The following is a 19,129-nucleotide window of genomic DNA, read 5'->3' on the forward strand; positions in this document are numbered from 1 at the left end:
GAAATCAGATGACCAAATTGTCAGAAATGTGTCTAAATTAAGAATAAATAGGTTGAGCAGAAGACTAAGGGGTTCTCTTCAGGGGAAGCATATAGAACCTATTAGAGCATAGTCTTTGTGATAGCTATTAGAGCTATTAATAAGCCATTTTAACTTACTTTCATGTTCTGGATGTGTTCCAAAAAACCCAGAGAATCAAATAAATGGGAGAATGAGCTATTACTATACTTTCGAGAAAAAAGATAAAACATGTAATTCAAGAGTTAATATGGGCTAATGTAGGGCTGTGGCCCAGGAATGTGTTAAGGAGCTAGGAGGAATGAATCCTATCCATTATTCTTATTGGGAAGACTTCTTAAGTCACCAATCTTAATGTCAAGGCAGTTAGAATATTAACATATATTAAGAATCTATTATGTGATAGGGCCCCTGCATACCTTATCTCAATCCTCAAACAGCTCTGAGAAGTAAGAATTATTACACCCATTTATGGTGAGGAAATGGATACTCTGAAACAGGGGTCCCCAACACCTGGGCTGTGGACTGGTTAGGAACCAGGCTGCACAGCAGGAGGTGAGTGGTGGGCAACCGAGTGAAGCTTCATCTGCCGCTCCCCATCGCTTGCATTACCGCCTGAACCATCCCCCCCATCACTTTCATTACCACCTGAACCACCCCCCCCATCTGTGGAAAAACTGTCTTCCACGAAACTGGTCTCTGGTGCCAAAAAGATTGGAGACTGTGGCTCTAAAAGGTTAAAGTGACTTATCCAAGCTGAAAAGTGCCAGAGCCAGAATTCAAACTAAGGTTTGTCCAGTTTCAAAGCTCAAAGCTCTGTAACCCTCTGGTGACTTGTAGGGACTGACTTCCTCTTTGCACAAAAACTTACTCTACATCAGCAAATAAACAATGTGTAAAAAACGTGTAAAAAATAGAATGTGTAAACAATGTGTAAAAAAAACGTGTAAAAAAAACTAGAATACCATCGACAATCACAATAATATATATCAAGTACCTAGGAATTAATTGAAAATGCAGAAGACCTCTATGAAAGAAAATTAACTCTATTTAGGACATAAACTTCTGTACACTTGAAACTAAAATAATACTGTAAATCAACTATACTTCAAAAAATAAAAAAGACATAAAGAAAGAGACCTGAATAAAGGGAGAAGCAAACTATGATCTTTGGATGGGAAGACAACATTATAAAGATGTCAATTCTCCCTAAATTAATCTATAAATCCAATTCATTGACCAAAAAAACCCAACAAGATTTTGTGGAAACTGGACTAATTCTAAATTACATATGGAACAATAAAGATTCATGTGGGCATTTGGTGCCACTGGGGCTCCCGTGTTCCAAGCAGTCATACCACCTCTGTGCCCAGTGCTCACAGGGGCAGACCCGAGAGCTAGAAGGCAGCCTCAGGACCAGACTCCTGTGGGTGGACCACCCACAGAGGTGGGGATAAAATGGAAGCTGAACCCCAGGGACAGGGTGACCAAGGAATAAGATTGAAAATCTTTCCATCAGCTGTACAAGCTGCAGATTAAATCCCCATGATCAGCTAGGTAGACCCTGAGTCTACGGAATATCTGAGTAGACAATGAGTGTTCCCACAAATGAAAATGGTCTAGCTCTGGGAGCTGTGGACTTTGGGGGCAAGCACACGCAGGAATGGGTCAGATCAGAGTCTGAGTGGTCCCCACAGGGCCCACAGCAGTTCCAGAGACCAGCCCAGAGGCACAGGAGGGCATCTTGGGGAGGTGGAGGTGGGCTGTGGCTCATGGTGTGTGCGAGGACACTTACAGCAGAGACTCCAGGGAAACATAATTATTAATATTAATTTTACTATGCTTTGATTCATTCTGTTGTTGGTTCTGGCTTTTTTGTTTTGTTTTTCATTTTTTCTTGTTTTTTTTTTGTTTGTTTTAGTGTATTTTCTTAAATTTAGTCTTTTGGGATCTCCATGTTTTATAACATATTCACTTTTTATTTTTATCTTTTTTAATATATTTCTATTTTTACTTTGCTTTTCTGTTCTTCTGTGTTCTTTTCCCTTATTTTTTTCTTCTTCTTTTTCTTTAATATATATATATTTTTATATACATTTCCATTTCTACTTTGCTTTTCTGTTATCCTGTGTTTTTTCCCTTTTTCTTTTGTTATTATTTTTTAAAATCATTTTTATCAGTTTGTTCTGTTTCCTTGCTTTATTCTTCAGGTGGCACACAACTTTGGTATGGTTTTTAGGTTATGTGTTTTTGTTAGTTTTAATCCTAATTGTTTGATTTCGTTTTTCAGTTCTTGTATTTGTCTGGTTGTTTTCTTGCTTTTTGTTTTATTTGGCTCTGTTTCTGTTTCTTTTATGTGTGTGTATGTTTCCTTGTTTCTGTTTTTGTTTGATTTTGTTTTTACCATTTCTCTGGGATTTTATTTGTCTTTTTTTTCTTCCTTAAGATATTTTCTACTTTTTTTTTAATATTTCTATATCTACATTGCTTTTCTGTTCAGTCTTCTTTCCCCTTTCCCTTTTCCTTTTTTTTTTTATCATCTTTGTCAGTTTGTATTGTTTTCTTGCTTCATTCTTCAGTTAGCAGTCTGCTTTAGGTTTTGTTTTTTGGTTATGTGTTTTTTCTCAGTTTTCTTTTTAATTGTTTGATTTCGTTCTTGGATTGTTTCGTTTGCCTGGTTGTTCTCTTGCTTTATGATTTATTTGCGTCCGTTTTTGTTTCTTCTGTGTGTGTGCGTGTTTCCTTGTTTCTGTTTGATTTTACTTTTTACCATTTGTCTGGGGTTTTCTTAGTCTTTTTTTTTAATCCCCTTTATTGCTGGGACGAGTGACTTGTGAGGTCTTGGTCCCTCGACCAGAAGTTGGGCCTGAGGCTCTGGGGTGGGAGCACCGAGTCCAGGGTGCTGGACCACTAGAGAATTCCCAGCCCCAGGGAACATTAATCACCGAGAGGTCCCACGGAGGCCTCTATCTAAATCCAAGACCCGACTCCACCCAGCTGTCAGAAGATCCCAGTGCTGGACACCTCACAAAAAACAACAAACAAGACAGGAACACAAACCCACCCAGCAGCACACAGACTACCTAAAGTCACACTAAGCTCACAGACACCCCAAAACACACCACCTGAAATGGCCCTGCTCATCAGAGGGAAAAGAGTCAGCTCCACACCCTCAGGACGCAGGCACCAATCCCTCCCATCAGGAAGCCTACGCAAGCCACTGGACCAACCTCACCACCGGAGGCAGAGGACAGAAACAAAAGGAACTACAACCCTGCAGCCTGGGGAAAGGAGACCTCAAGTACTGTAAATTAGACAAAATGAGAAGACAGAGAAAATATGCAGCAGATGAAGGAGCAAGGCAAAAACCCACCAGACCAAACAAATGAAGAGGAAATAGGCAGGCTACCTGAAAAAGAATTCAGAGTAATGAGAGTAAAGATGATACAAAATCTTGGAAATACAATGGAGAAAATATAAGAAATGTTTAAAAAAGACCTAGAAGAACTAAAGAGCAAACAAACAATGATGAACAACACAATAACTGAAATTAAAAATACTCTAGAAGGAATCAATAGCAGAATAACTGAGGCAGAAGAATGGAAAGCGAGCTGGAAGACAGAATGGTGGAAAAAACTGCTGCAGAGCAGAATAAAGGAAAAAGAATGAAAAGAATTGAGGACAGCCTCAGAGACCTCTGGGACAACATTAAGCACACTAACATTCGAATTATAGGTGTCCCAGAAGAACAAGAAAAAAAGAAAGGGTCTGAAAAGATATTTGAATAGATTATAGTCGAAAACTTCCCCAACATGGGAAACGAAATAAGACAATCAAGTCCAGGAAGCGCAGAGAGTCCCATACAGGAGAAACAGGCCGAGACACGTATTAATCAAACTAACAAAAATTAAACACAAAGAAAAAATATTAAAAGCAGCAAGGGAAAAGCAACAAATAACATACAAGGAAATCCCCATAAGGTTAACAGCTGATCTTTCAGCAGAAACTCTGCAAGCCAGAAGGGACTGGCAGGACATATTTAAAGTGATGAAAGGGAAAAACCTACAACCAAGATTACTCTAACCAGCAAGGATCTCATTCAGATTCGATGGAGACATTAAAACCTTTACAGACAAGCAAAAGCTAAGAGAATTCAGCACCACCAAACCAGCTTTACAAGAAATGCTAAAGGAACTTCTCTAGGCAGGAAACACAAGAGAAGGAAAAGACCTACAAAAACAAAAACAAACTAATTAAGAAAATAGTAATAGGAACATACACATCAATAATTACCTTAAATGTAAATGGATTAAATGCTGCAACCAAAAGACATAGACTGGCTGAATGGATACAAAACAAGACCCTACATATGCTGTTTACAAGAGACCCACTTCAGACTTAGGGATATATACAGACTGAAAGTGAGGGGATGGAAAAAGATATTCCATGCAACTGGAAATCAAAAGAAAGATGGAGTACCAACACTCATATCAAACAAAATAGACTTTAAAATAAAGAATGTTACAAGGGACAAGAAAGGACATTACATAATGATCAAAAGATCAATCCAAGAAGAAGCTATAACAATTGTAAATATCTATTCACCCAACATAGGAGCACCTCAATACATAAGGCAAATGCTAACAGCCATAAAAGGGGAAATCAACAGCAACACAATAATAGTAGGCGACTTTAATACCCCCCTTACACCAATGGACAGATGATCCAAACAGAAAATAAATAAGGAAACACAAGCTTTAAATGACACATTAGACCAGATGGACTTAATTGATATTTATAGGACATTCCATCCAAAAACAACACAATACACTTTCTTCTCATGTGCACACAGAACATTCTCCAGGGTAGATCACATCTTGCGTCACTAATCAAGCCACAGTAAATTTAAGAAACTGAAATTGTATCAAGCATCTTTTCCGACCACAATGCTATGAGACTAGATATCAATTTCAGGAAAAAAACTGTAAAAAACACAAACACATGGAGTCTAAAGAAGATGCTACTAAACAACCAAGAGATCACTCAAGAAATCAAAGAGGAAATCAAAAAATACCTAGAAACAAATGACAATGAAAACACAATGACCCAAAATCCATGGGATGCAGCAAAAGCAGTTCTAAGAGGGAAGTTTATAGCAATACAATCCTACCTGAAGAAACAAGAAACATCTCAAATAAACAACCTAACCTTAAACCTAAAGCAATTAGAGAAAGACAAACAACAGCAAAAAAAGAAACAAACAAAAAACCCCAAAGTTAGCAGAAGAAATCATAAAGATCAGATCAGAAATAAATGAAAAAGAAAGTAAGGAAACAATAGCAAACATCAATAAAACTAAAAGTTGGTTCTTTCAGAAGATAAATAAAATTGATAAACCAATAGCCAGACTCATCAGGAAAAAAAGGGAGAAGACTCAAATCAACAGAATTAGAAATGAAAATGGAGAAGTAACAACTGACACCACAGAAATACAAAGGATCATGAGAGACTACTACAAGGAATTAAATGCCAATAAAATGGACAACCTGGAAGAAATGGACAAATTCTTAGAAAAGTACAACCTTCCAAGATTGAACTGGAAAGAAATAGAAAATATAAACAGACCAATCACAAGAACTGAAATTGAAAGTGTGATTAAAAGTCTTCCAGCAAGCAGCTACATAGCACAGGGAGATCAGCTAGGTGCTTTGTGACCACCTAGAGGGGTGGGATAGGGAGGGTGGGAAGGAGACACAAGAGGGAGGAGATATGGGGATATATGTATATGTATAGCTGATTCATTTTGTTATAAATCAGAAACTAACACACCATTGTGGAACAATTATACTCCAATAAAGATGTTAAAAAAAAAGTAAATCCCCATAAAAGTTTAGTAAGACATTAAAAAAAAAAAAAAGTCTTCCAACAAACAAAAGCCCAGGGCCAGATCGCTTCACAGGCAAATTCTATCAAACATTTAGAGAAGAGCTAACACCTATCCTTCTCAAACTCTTTCAAAATATAGCAGAGGGAGGAACACTCCCAAACTCATTCTACGAGGGCACCATCACACTGATACCAAAACCAGACAAAGATGTCACAAAGAAAGAAAACTACAGGCCAATATCACTGATGAACATACATGCAAAAATCGTCAACAAACTACTAGCAAACAGAATCCAATAGCACATTAAAAGGATCATACACCATGATCAAGTGGTGATTATCCCAGGAATGCAAGGATTCTTCAATATATGCAAATCAATTAACGTGATACACCATATTAACAAATTGAAGGAGAAAAACCATGTGATCATCTCAATAGATGCAGAAAAGGTTTTTGAAAAAATTCAACATCCATTTATGACAAAAACTCTCCAGAAAGTGGGCATAGAGGTAACCTGCCTCAACATAATAAAAGCAATATATGACAAACCCACAGCCAACATCATTCTCAATGGTGAAAAACTGAAAGCATTTCCTCTAAGATCAGGAAAAAGACAAGGGTGTCCACTCTTGCCACTATTATTCAACATAGTTTTGGAAGCCATGGCAATCAGAGAAGAAAAACAAATAAAAGGAATCCAAATTGGAAAATAAGAAATAAAACTGTCACTGTTTGCAGATGACATGATACTATACACAGCAAATCGTAAAGATGCCACCAGGAGAATACTAGAGGTACTCAATGAATTTGCTAAAGTAGCAGAATACAAAATTAATGCACAAAAAGACCCCAAATAGCCAAAGCAATCTTGAGAAAGAAAAATGGAGCTAGAGGAATCAGGCTCCCTGACTTTAGACTATACTACAAAGCTACTGTAATCAAGACAGTATGGTACTGGCACAGAAATACAAATATAGATCAATGGAATAGGATAGAAAGCCCACAGATAAACCCACTCACATATGGTCACCTTATCTTTGACAAAGGAGGCAAGAATATACAATGGGGAAAAGACAGCCTCTTCAATAAATGGTGCTGGGAAAACTGGACAGTAACATGTAAAAGAATGATATTCGAACACTTCCTAGAAAGAATATGAATATGAAAAAAAAGAACACTCCCTAATACCATACACAAAAATAAACTCAAAATGGATTGAAGACCTAAATGTAAGGCCAGACACTATCAAACTCTTAGAGGAAAACATAGGCAGGACACCTATGACATAAATCAAAGCAAGATCCTTTTTGACCCACCTCCTAGAGCAATGGAAATAAAACTAAAAATAAACAAGTGGGACCTAGTGAAACTTAAAAGCTTTTGCACAGCAAAGGAAACCATAAACAAGACCAAAAGACAACCCTCAGAGTGGGAGAAAATATCTGCAAACAAAGCAACTGACAAAGGATTAATCTCCAAAATATACAAGCAGCTCATGCAGCTCAATATCAAAAAAAAAAAAGTAACAAAGAAAAACTAAATCCAAAAATGGGCAGAAGACCTAAATAGACATTTCTCCAAAGAAGACATACAGATTGCCAACAAACACATGAGAACATGCTCAACATCACTAATCATTAGAGAAATGCAAATCAAAACCACAATGAGGTATCACCTCACACTAGTCACAATGGCCATCATCAAAAAATCTAGAAACAATAAATGCTGGAGAGGGTGTGGAGAAAAGGGAACTCTCCTGCACTGTTGGTTGGGAATGTAAATTGATACAGCCACTATGGAGAACAGATGGAGGTTCCTTAAAAAACTAAAAATAGAGCTACCATATGACCCAGCAATCCCACTACTGGGCATATACTCTGAGAAAACCATAATTCAAAAAGAGTCAAATATCGTATATTAACGTATGTATGTGGAACCTAGAAAAATGGTACAGATGAACCGGTTTGCAGGGCAGAGGTTGAGACACAGATGTAGAGAACAAACGTATGGACACCAATGGGGGAAAGCCACGGGGGGGGGGGGCGGTGGGGATGGTGCTGTGATTAAAAAAAAAAAAGAGTCATGTACCGTACCCCAATGTTCATTGCAGCACGATTTACAATAGCCAGGACTTGGAAGCAACCTAAGTGTCCATCGACAGATGAATGGATAAAGAAGATGTGGCACATATATACAATGGAATATTACTCAGCCAGAGAAAGGAACGAAACTGAGTTATTTGTAGTGAGTTGGATGGACCTAGAGTCTGTCATACAGAGTGAAGTAAGTCAGAAAGATAAAAACAAATACCGTATGCTAATGCATATATATGGAAAGTAAAAAAGTGGTACTGATGAACCTAGTGGCAGGGCAGGAATAAAGATGCAGACATAGAGAACGGACTTGAGGACACAGCGGGGGAAGGGGAAGCTGGGACGAAGTTAGAGAGTAGCATTGACATATATACACTACCAAACGTAAAATGGATGGCTAATGGGAAGCTGCTGCATAGCACAGGGAGTTCAGCTCCATGTTTTGTGACGACCTAGAGGGGTGAGATAGGGAAGGTGGGAGGGAGACGCAAGAGGGAGGGCATATGGGGATATATGTATACGTATAGCTGATTCACTTTGTTGTACAGCAGAAACTAACACAACATTGTAAAGCAATTATACTCCAATAAAGATATTAAAAAATAAAAGATTTATGTGGTTCAGGAATAGTTAGTACAAGTATGCAACAAGAAAAGCAGAGTGGAGATTTACCTGACCTGATATTAAGGCAAATTACAAACCCTTAATAATTGAAAGAATGTGATACTGGCAAGGGAGCAAGTAGGCAATGGAACAAAATAGAATCCAGGAATGGACTCAGGTATATAAAGGAACTCAGTACCTAGTAATGGTGGTAACACAAATCAATGGGGAGAGAACAGGTCATTTAATAAGTGGAGTTGGGAAAACTGGCTTATTATGTAGAGAAAATAAAATTAGATCCTTTTATACAGCATATACAGAATAAATACCCACTATATTAAAGACCTTACATGGAAGGCAATATTATAAAACTATAATGTAAACAGTTACATTATAGTTACAGAAAAAGTAGACACATCTTTATGACCCAGGGGTAGGGACGAATTTATTAAATAAGATCCCCAAAGCACACACCATAAATGTACAGATTGATGGATTTGACAAAATCAACTTAAATACTTATTGGTTAGGGGTAAAGTGTACTGATATCTGCATATTACTTGGAAATGCATCAAAAAGGATGGATAAATGGATGGCTAGAGATGGAGAGAGGGATAGTTATATGGTTATATGGTATAAAGCTGTTAATTATAGAATCTAAGTGGTGGTCATATGAGTGTTTATATGGTTATATGGTATAAAGCTGTTAATTACAGAATCTAAGTGGTGGTCATATGAGTGTTTGCCATCCTATCCTTCCAACTTTTCTGTATGTTTTTTTTTTTTTTTGGCCACACTACATGGTGTGGCATGCGGGATCTTAGTTCCCTGACCAGGGGTGGAACCCACGCCCCCTGCAGTGGAAGTGTGGAGTCTTAACCACTGGACCGCCAGGGAAGTCCCACTTTTCTGTATGTATGAAATCATAATAATGAAAGGTCAGTGAGAATGAAATACTTTTGTTCTAAAAAGGATATTGTACATAAATTTCTAAAAACTTGTGGCTGACTGGAAAAGATATTTGACACATACACACACAGATATAGAAAAGATATTTGCTTTATTTGTATGTCTATTTTTTTAGGGTATATTATGTATTTAAGGTTTAACATACAGTCTTGCTAAATTGTCATTTATATACAGATTGCTAAATTGCCCTAAAGAAAGTTGAACCAAATTTACATTTGCATAAAGATAGCCAGTTGCCGTCACCATTGTCACTTCTTGGGTATTGTTCTTTTTTTTTTTGCTTTTTTAAATTGGGGTATAGTTGCTTTACAATGTTGTGTTAGTTTCTGCTGTACAGCGAAGTGAATCAGCTGTATGTATACATATATCCCCTATTTTTTGGATTTCCTTCCCATTTAGGTCACCACAGAGCACTGAGTAGAGTTCCTTGTGGTATATAGCAGGTTCTCATTAGTTATCTATTTTATACATAGTAGTGTATATGTGTCAATCCCAATCTCACAAGAAACTTCTGTAATCAGCAAGAAAAAAGACAAGTAACCTAAAAGAAAATTTGCAAGATAAATAAATAGGCACGTCAGAGAATGTGAAAACAAATAGCTAATATATATAAAAAAGAAGATCAACCTCATCTGTAGTCAAATAAATGCAAATTAAAATAAAAGATACTACTTGAAACCCACTGGATTAGCAAAAATTAAGAAGTTATGAGATATCAGCCCTGGCAATAATATGAAGAAATAGAAACCCTTATGCATTCTTCATAGGACTATAAATTTAGAACAAATATAATCTAGAGCAGTTTGGCCATATTTGGTGAAAAATCGATATGCATATTTACAGGATCCAGGACTTCGACTCCTGAATACATACTTCAAATAAACTGACACAGGAACACAAAGATACAGAGACATTTATGAAGATATTCCCTGTAGCACTGTTTGCAATACCCCAGAACTGGAAACAACTATCAAACAACAAATAAAGTACTATGATATAAGTAATTGTTGGAATATAATTCAGCAGTCATCAGGAACGAACCATATACGAATACAGAAAGATCTACAAAATAACAGAGTGAAAAAGTAAGAAATAGAATGATATGTACAACACAGTATCTTTCATGTTAAAAAAGGAAAAAATCTACACATATAAACAACACTATAGATTGTGCATGGATATATATATATATATATATATATAGAAGATGGCTTGGAGGGACACACATCAAATACCCAAGAGTGGATAACTATGGGTAGAGAGAACGGGACTGAATCAGGAAGAAAGGCTGAAGGGGACAAAAACCAAATATAAAACCAAAAATAAAAGAGTGTTTATGCATGGGCTGATGATGACAGAAGATCATAAACTGAGGAGACTATCACAGCAATTGATTTCCAATGTTTCTGAAGTCTAAAGTAAACATAAAACCTCCCCACCTCAAAATACCATAAAAACCATGTGCTTAAAGGAAATGTCAAAAAAGTAAAATAGAAATGAACTGACCACTTCCCGGTCACATGGCTTACCGGAGTACACAGCACATGAGCAGCAGATGGGTGGGGACATTAGCCGGATTGAGCATACTGGGTGTGTCTGACTTCATACAGGCCAGGAAGGCACGCATCCTTCTGTTCTTGTCCTCAACTGCTTTGCCTAGCCAGAGCTTCTTGAGGTTTGGGCAAGTCCATTCCCGAAATGTCAGTGCAGACACCAGCTCAGGGGTTTGAGGTGACTTCCCTTTATAGGCAGACCACTCTTTAAGGATCACTGAAGGAACTAGAAAACACAAATTGAGGAAAAACTGGTTATAGAGACTCTGAACATTTCTGCAGCTGGTCACAATTGACAGAAACCATCACACTTGAACATCTTTGTATTTTGGGTCACTATAATTTTTATTGTTAGCAGTAGTAACAGCAGGAGTAGTAAGCATTTGTTAGATGCTCGGTATGTATTAAGTATTTTACATATAAATGTAAATCTTACTTACTCTTCAGAACAAACCTGAGAGAGAAGCATTATGACTATATTATCACAAAACACAGTGCTCATTTTGCAGGTGAAAAAAGGAATCAAAGTTCAATGGTCACACAGCTCTACAGTCACACAGCAGTCCCCCACTTATTTGCAGGGAATAAGTTCCAAGACCCCCAGTGGATGCCCAAAACCATGGACAGTACCGAATCCTGTATATACTATGTTTTTTCCTATACCTACGTACCTATGATAAAGATATGTAAGAGATTAACAACAATAACTAATAATAAAATAGAACAGTTATAACAATATACTGTAATAAAAGTTATGTGAAAGTGGTCTCTCTCTCTCAAAACATCTTATTGTACAAATTTAATGCCATTTCCATCTTAACTAAGCACTTATCGTGTACTGTGTCCATAACTTTTGCAGTTCGAGATGCGACAGCAAAACTAGCATAAATTTCTTTTTCCTTCTTCACAATTTCACAGACAGAAGACTCGTTCTTACCATAGATCTTTTTGTTCTTAATATAGATCTTAGCAACGTCAGCATATGATTTTTTTTCTTCCCTTATTAAGTTGAGAACTTTCACCTTTTCACTTAAAGGAAGCACTTTACAGCTTCCTTTTGGCATATTTGAATTGCCAGCATCACTACTCTTGCACTTCAGGGCCATTATTAAGTAAAATAAGGGTTAATTGAACACAAGCACTGAGATACTGGGACAGTTGATTTGATAACCCAGACAGCTACTAAGTGACTAACAGGCAGCATACGCTGAACAGAGGAATGTTTCACGTCCTGGGTGGGAGGGAGCAGGACTATGCGAGATTTCATCACACTACTCAAAACAGTGTGCAATTTAAAATTTATGAATTGGCTGCATGCCCACCCTGCCCCTATTATAGTCTGAGATAAAGAATGCAAGACTAAAATGGAAGTCTCCTCTATACCCTGACGTCCCTTTTGCAGTATGCCAGTGGTCACAAAGACCAAGCCTGGTACAAGCAAGTGGAGACTGTGCCCAGGACTGGAGGTGAGCATTCTAAGATCAGTAAGTGTTCCAAGCTGCCGGAGACTCCAGTTCCTGTCTTGTTGCTCCACCATCCCTCGGGCATGGCCCTCGTCTGAATGAATATTTGACCACATGGATGGGTGGATATTCCAGCCAGGAGGACTGAGATACTTTTCCATTATAGGTTATTACAATATATTGAATATAGTTCCATGTGCTATACAGCGACATAGAAAGAGAAGAAGGAAAATTAGACGTCAGGAAAGGCCCCGAATGTAAGACAGCAAACAGGCACAGTGAAATCTAAACCAGGGTCAGTGACTTTCTTTCCAAGTTGGGTCGTAAATGGAGGGCCCTAAACGCTGCCTGCCCCCTGGCAGAAACATCACAGAGGTCTCAGAAGTGGCTTTGAGGCTTTTCAGAGGCTTGGAGATGATCCTTTGGAGCCCAGGGGGCACCTTCAAGATGGCAGAGGCGTAAGACGTGGAGATCACCTTCCTCCCCACAAATACATCACAACTACACCTATATGTGGAACAACTCATACAGAACAGCTACTGAACACTGGCAGAAGACCCCAGACTTCCCAAAAGACACCTCAGGTGACTTACACACAGAGGAGGGGCCAAATCCAAAGCTGAACCCGAGGAGCTGTGTGAACAAAGAAGAGAAAGGGAAATTTCTCCCAGCAGCCTCAGGAGCAGTGGATTAAATATCCACAATCAGCTTGATGTACCCTGCATCTGTGGAATACCTGAATAGACAGCAAATCATCCCAAAACTGAGGCATTAGACTTTGGGAGCAACTGTAGACTTGGGATTCCCTTTCTGCATGTAATTTGCTTCTGGTTCTATATTTATCTTAATTTAGTATTTAGAGTTTATTATCATTGGTATATTTGTTTATTGATTTGGTTGTGTGCTTCTTTTTTTATTTTTTATGTATACATATAGATAGATAGATAGATTTATTTATTTTACTTTTTCTCTTTTTGTGAGTGTGTATGCTGCTTTGTGTGATTTTGTCTGTATAGCTTTGCTTTTGCCATTTGTCCTAGCGTTCTGACTGTCCGTTTTTTTGGGTTTTTTTTGTGTTTTACTATAGTTTCTAGCACTTGTTAGCATTGGAGGATTCGTTTTTGGATTTGGTTGTTCTCTTCTTTCTTTCTTTCTTTTTTTTATAACATTTTTATTTTTAATAATTTTTTCTATTTTAATAACATTAAATTATTTATTTATTTTTCGTTCTTTCTTGCTTTCTTTTTTCTCCCTTTTCTTCTGAGCCGTGTGGCTGACAGGGTCTTGGTGCTCTGCCCAGGTGTCAGGCCTGAGCCTCTGAGGTGGGAGAGCCGAGTGCAGGACATTGGTTCACCAGAGACCTCCAAGCCCCATGTAATATCAAACAGCGAAAGCTCTGCCAGAGATCTCCATCTCAATGGTAAGACCCAGCTCCACAAAACGACCAGTAAGCTACAGTACTGGACACCCCATGCCAATCAACTAGCAAGACAGGAACACAAACCCACCCATTAGCACAGATGCCACCTAAAATGATAATAAGTTCACAGACACCCCAAAACACACCACCGGACGTGGTCCTGCCCACCAGAAAGACAAGATCCAGCTTCAGCCACCATAACACAGGCACCAGTCCCCTCCACCAGGAAGCCTACACAACCCACTGAACCAACCTTAGCCACTGGGGGCAGACACCAAAAACAACGGGAACTACGAACCTGCAGCCTGTGAAAAGGAGACCCCAAACACAGTAAGTTAAGCAAAATGAGAAGACAGAGAAACACACAGCAGATGAAGGAGCAAGGTAAAAACCCACCACACCAAACAAATGAAGAGGAAATAGGCAGTTTACCTGAAAAAGAATTCAGAGTAATGATAGTAAAGATGATCCAAAATCTTGGAAATAGAATGGAGAAAATAGAAGAAAGGTTTAACAAGGAACTAGGAGAACTAAAGAGCAAACAAACAATGATGAACACCACAATAAATGAAATTAAAAATTCTCTAGAAGGAATCAATACCAGAATAACTGAGGCAGAGGAAAGGATAAGTGACCTGGAAGATTAAATAGTGGAAAAAACTACCGCAGAGCAGAATAAAAAAAAAAGAATGAAAAGAATTGAGGACAGTCTCAGAGACTTCTGGGACAACATTAAACACACCAACATTCGAATTATAGGGGTCCCAGAAGAAGAAGAGACAAAGGGACTGAGAAAATATTTGAAGAGATTATAGTTGAAAACATCCCTAATATGGGAAAAGAAATAGTGAATCAAGTCCAGGAAGTGCAGAGAGTCCCAAACAGGATAAATCCAAAGAGAAACATGCGAGCACACATATTAATCAAACTATCAAAAATTAAATATAAAGAAAAAATATTAAAAGCAGCACGGGAAAAACAACAAATAACATACAAGGGAATCCCCATAAGGTTAACAGCTGATCTTTCAGCAGAGACTCTGCAAGACAGAAGGGAGTGGTGGCAGGACATATTTAAAGTGATGAAAGGGAAAAACGTACAACCAAGATTACTCTAACCAGCAAGGATCTCATTCGGATTCGATGGAAAAATTAAAACCTTTACAGATAAGCAAAAGCTAAGAGAATTCACCACCACCAAACCAGCTCTCCAACAAATGCTAAAGGAACTTCTCTAGGCAGGGAACACAACAGAAGGAAAAGACTTACAATAACAAACCCAAAACAATTAAGAAAATGGTAATAGGAACATACATATCGATAACTATCTTAAATGTAAATGGATTAAATGCTGCAACCAAAAGACATAGACTGGCTGGATGGATACAAAAACAAGACCCGTATTTATGCTGTCTACAAGAGACCCACTTCAGACCTAGGGACATATACAGACTGAAAGTGAGGGGATGGAAGAAGATCTTCCACGCAAATGGAAATCAAAAGAAAGCTAGAGTAGCAATTCTCATATCAGACAAAATAGATTTTAAAATAAAGACTATTACAAGAGACAAAGAAAGACACTACATAATAATCAAGGGATCAATCCAAGAAGAAGATATAACAATTGTAAATATTTATTCACCCAACATAGGAGCATCTCAAAACATGAGGCAAATGCTAACAGCCATAAAGGGGAAATTGACAGCAACACAATCATAGTAGAGGATTTTATCACCCCACTTTCACCAATGGACAGATCATCCAAAATGAAAATAAATAAGGAAACACAAGCTTGAAATGATACATTAAACAAGATGGACTTAATTGATATTTATAGGACATTCCACCACAAAACAACAGAATACACATTCTTCTCAAGTGCTCATGGAACATTCTCCAGGATAGGTCATACCTTGGGTCACAACTCAAGCTTTGGTAAATTTAAGAATATTGAAATCATATCAAGTATCTTTTCTGACCACAACGCTATGAGACTAGATATGAATTACAGGAAAAAATCTGTAAAAAATACAAACACATGGAGGCTACACAATACACTACTAAATAACCAAGAGATCACTGAAGAAATCAAAGAGGAAATCAAAAAATATGCAGAAACAAATGACAATGAAAACACGACGACCCAAAACACATGGGATACAGCAAAAGCAGTTCTAAGAGGGAAGTTTATAGCAATACAATCCTACCTCAAGAAACAAGGAACATCTCAAATAAACAACCTAACCTTGCACCTAAAGCAATTAGAGAAAGAACAAAAAAAACCCCAAAAGGTAGCAGAAGCAAAGAAATCATAAAGATCAGATAAGAAATAAATGAAAAACAAATGCAGGAAACGATAGCAAAGATCAATAAAACTAAAAGCTGGTTCTTTGAGAAGATATACAAACTTGATAAACCGTTAGCCAGACTCAACAAGAAAAAAGGGGAGAACATTCAAATCAATAGAATTAGAAAGGAAAAAGGAGAAGTAACAACTGACACTGCAGAAATACAAAGGATCAAGAGAGATTACTACAAGCAACTCTACGCCAATAAAATGGACAACCTGGAAGAAATGGACAAATTATTAGAAACGCACAACCTTCCGAGACTGAACTAGGAAGAAATAGAAAATATGAACAGACCAATCACAAGCACTGAAATTGAAACTGTGATTAAAAATCTTCCAAGAAACAAAAGCCCAGGACCAGATGGCTTCACAGGTGAAATCTATCAAACATTTAGAGAAGCGCTAACACCTATCCTTCTCAAACTCTTCCAAAATATAGCAGAGGGAGGAACACTCCCAAACTCATTCTACGAGGCTACCATCAACCTGATACGAAAACCAGACAAAGATGTCACAAAGAAACAAAACTACAGGGCAATATCACTGATGAACATAGATGCAAAAATCCTCAACAAATATTAGCAAACAGAGTCCAACAGCACAATAAAAGGATCATGCACCATGATCAAGTGGGGTTTACCCCAGGAATGCAAGGATTCTTCAATATATGCAAATGAATCAATGTGATAAACCATATTAACAAACCGAGGGAGAAAAAGCATATGATAATCTCAGTAGATGCAGAAAAAGCTTTTGACAGAATTCAACACCCATTTATGATAAAAACCCTCCAGAGAGTAGGCACAGAGGGAAATTAGCTCAACATAATAAAGGCCATGTATGACAAACCCACAGCCAACATCATTCTCAATGGCAAAAAACTGAAACCATTTCCTATAAAATCAGGAACAAGACAAGGTGGCCCACTCTCACCACTATTATTCAACATAGTTTTGGAAGTTTTAGCCACAGCCATCAGAGAAGAAAAAGAAATAAAAGGAATCCAAATCGGAAAAGAAGAAGTAAAACTGCCACTGTTTGCAGATGACATGATACTATACATAGAGAATCCTAAATATGCTACCAGAAAACTACTAGATCTAATCAATGAATTTGGTAAAGTAGCAGGGTACAAAATTAATGCACAGAAATCCCTTGCATTCCTATACACTAATGATGAAAAATCTGAAAGTGAAATTAAGAAAACACTTCCCTTTACCACTGCAACAAAAAGAATAAAATATCTAGGAATAAACCTACCTAAGGCGACAAAAGACCTGTATGCAGAAAATTATAAGACACTGATGAGAGGAAGGAACCAAGATGGCGGAGTAGAAGGACATGCTCTCACTCCCTCTTGCGAGAACACCAGAATCACAACTAGCTGCTGGACAATCATCGACAGGAAGACACTGGAACTCACCAAAAAAGATACCCCACATCCAAAGACAAAGGAGAAGCCACAATGAGACGGTAGGAGGGGCACAATCACAGTAAAATCAAATCCCATAACTGGTGGGTGGGTGACTCACAGACTGGCGAGCACTTATACCACACACAGCAACAGTCAGCTCTACCCACCACCAGAGCCTCCCATCAAGCCTCTTAGATAGCCTCAACCACCAGAGAGCAGACAGCAGAAGCAAGAAAAACTATAACCCTGCAGCCTGTGGAACAAAAACCACATTCACAGAAAGATAGACAAGATGAAAAGGCAGAGGGCTATACACCAGATGAAGGAACAAGATAAAACCCCAGAAAAACAACTAAATGAAGTGGAGATAGGCAACCTTCCAGAAAAAGAAATCAGAATAATGATAGTGAAGATGATCCAGGACCTCAGAATAAGAATGGAGGCAAAGATCGAGAAGATGCAAGAAATGTTTAACAAAGACCTAGAAGAATTAAAGAAAAAACAGACAGAGATGAACAATAGAATAACTGAAATGAAAACTACACTAGAAGGAATCAATAGCAGAATAACTGAGGCAGAAGAACGGATAAGTGACCTGGAAGACAGAATGGTGGAATTCACTGCTGCGGAACAGACTAAAGAAAAAAGAATGAAAAGAAATGAAGACAGCCTAAGAGACCTCTGGGACAACATTAAATGCAACAACACTCGCATTATAGGGGTCCCAGAAGGAGAAGAGAGAGAGAAAGGACCCGAGAAAATATTTGAAGAGATTATAGTCGAAAACTTCCCTAACATGGGAAAGGAAATAGCCACCCAAGTCCAGGAAGCGCAGCGAGCCCCATACAGGATAAACCCAAGGAGAAACACGCCGAGGCACATAGTAATCAAAGTGGCAAAAATTAAAGACAAAGAAAAATTATTGAAAGCAGCAAGGGAAAAACGACAAATAACATACAAGGGAACTCCCATAAGGTTAACAGCTGATTTCTCAGCAGAAACTCTACAAGCCAGAAGGGAGTGGCATGATATGCTTAAAGTGATGAAAGGGAAGAACCTACAACCAAGATTACTCTACCTGGCAAGGATCTCATTCAGATTTGATGGAGAAATCAAAAGCTTTACAGACAAGCAAAACTTAAGAGAATTCAGCACCACCAAGCCAGCTGTACAACAAATGCTAAAGGAACTTCTCTAAGTGGGAAACACAATAGAAGAAAAGGACCTACAAAAACAAACCCAAAACAATTAAGAAAATGGTCATAGGAACATACATATCGATAATTATCTTAAACGTGACTGGATTAAATGCTCCAACCAAAAGACACAGGCTTGCTGAATGGATACAGAAACAAGACCC

At 38.0% G+C, this 19,129-nt stretch overlaps 1 protein-coding gene across 3 annotated transcripts in view; it reads right to left on the minus strand.

Moving 5' to 3' along the window:
• The window catches only part of FAM120C (family with sequence similarity 120 member C), a 162,820-nt gene that overhangs the window by 54,781 nt on the left and 88,910 nt on the right, over window positions 1–19,129 (minus strand). For all 3 annotated transcript variants that reach the window (XM_061179463.1, XM_061179462.1, XM_061179461.1), the window contains exon 10: window positions 11,100–11,349. In XM_061179463.1, coding sequence (XP_061035446.1) covers window positions 11,100–11,349 — 250 coding nt within the window. The remainder of the gene's footprint in view (window positions 1–11,099; window positions 11,350–19,129) is intronic.

This window comes from Eubalaena glacialis, chromosome X, assembly GCF_028564815.1.
Source record: "Eubalaena glacialis isolate mEubGla1 chromosome X, mEubGla1.1.hap2.+ XY, whole genome shotgun sequence".
NCBI lineage: Eukaryota > Metazoa > Chordata > Mammalia > Artiodactyla > Balaenidae > Eubalaena > Eubalaena glacialis.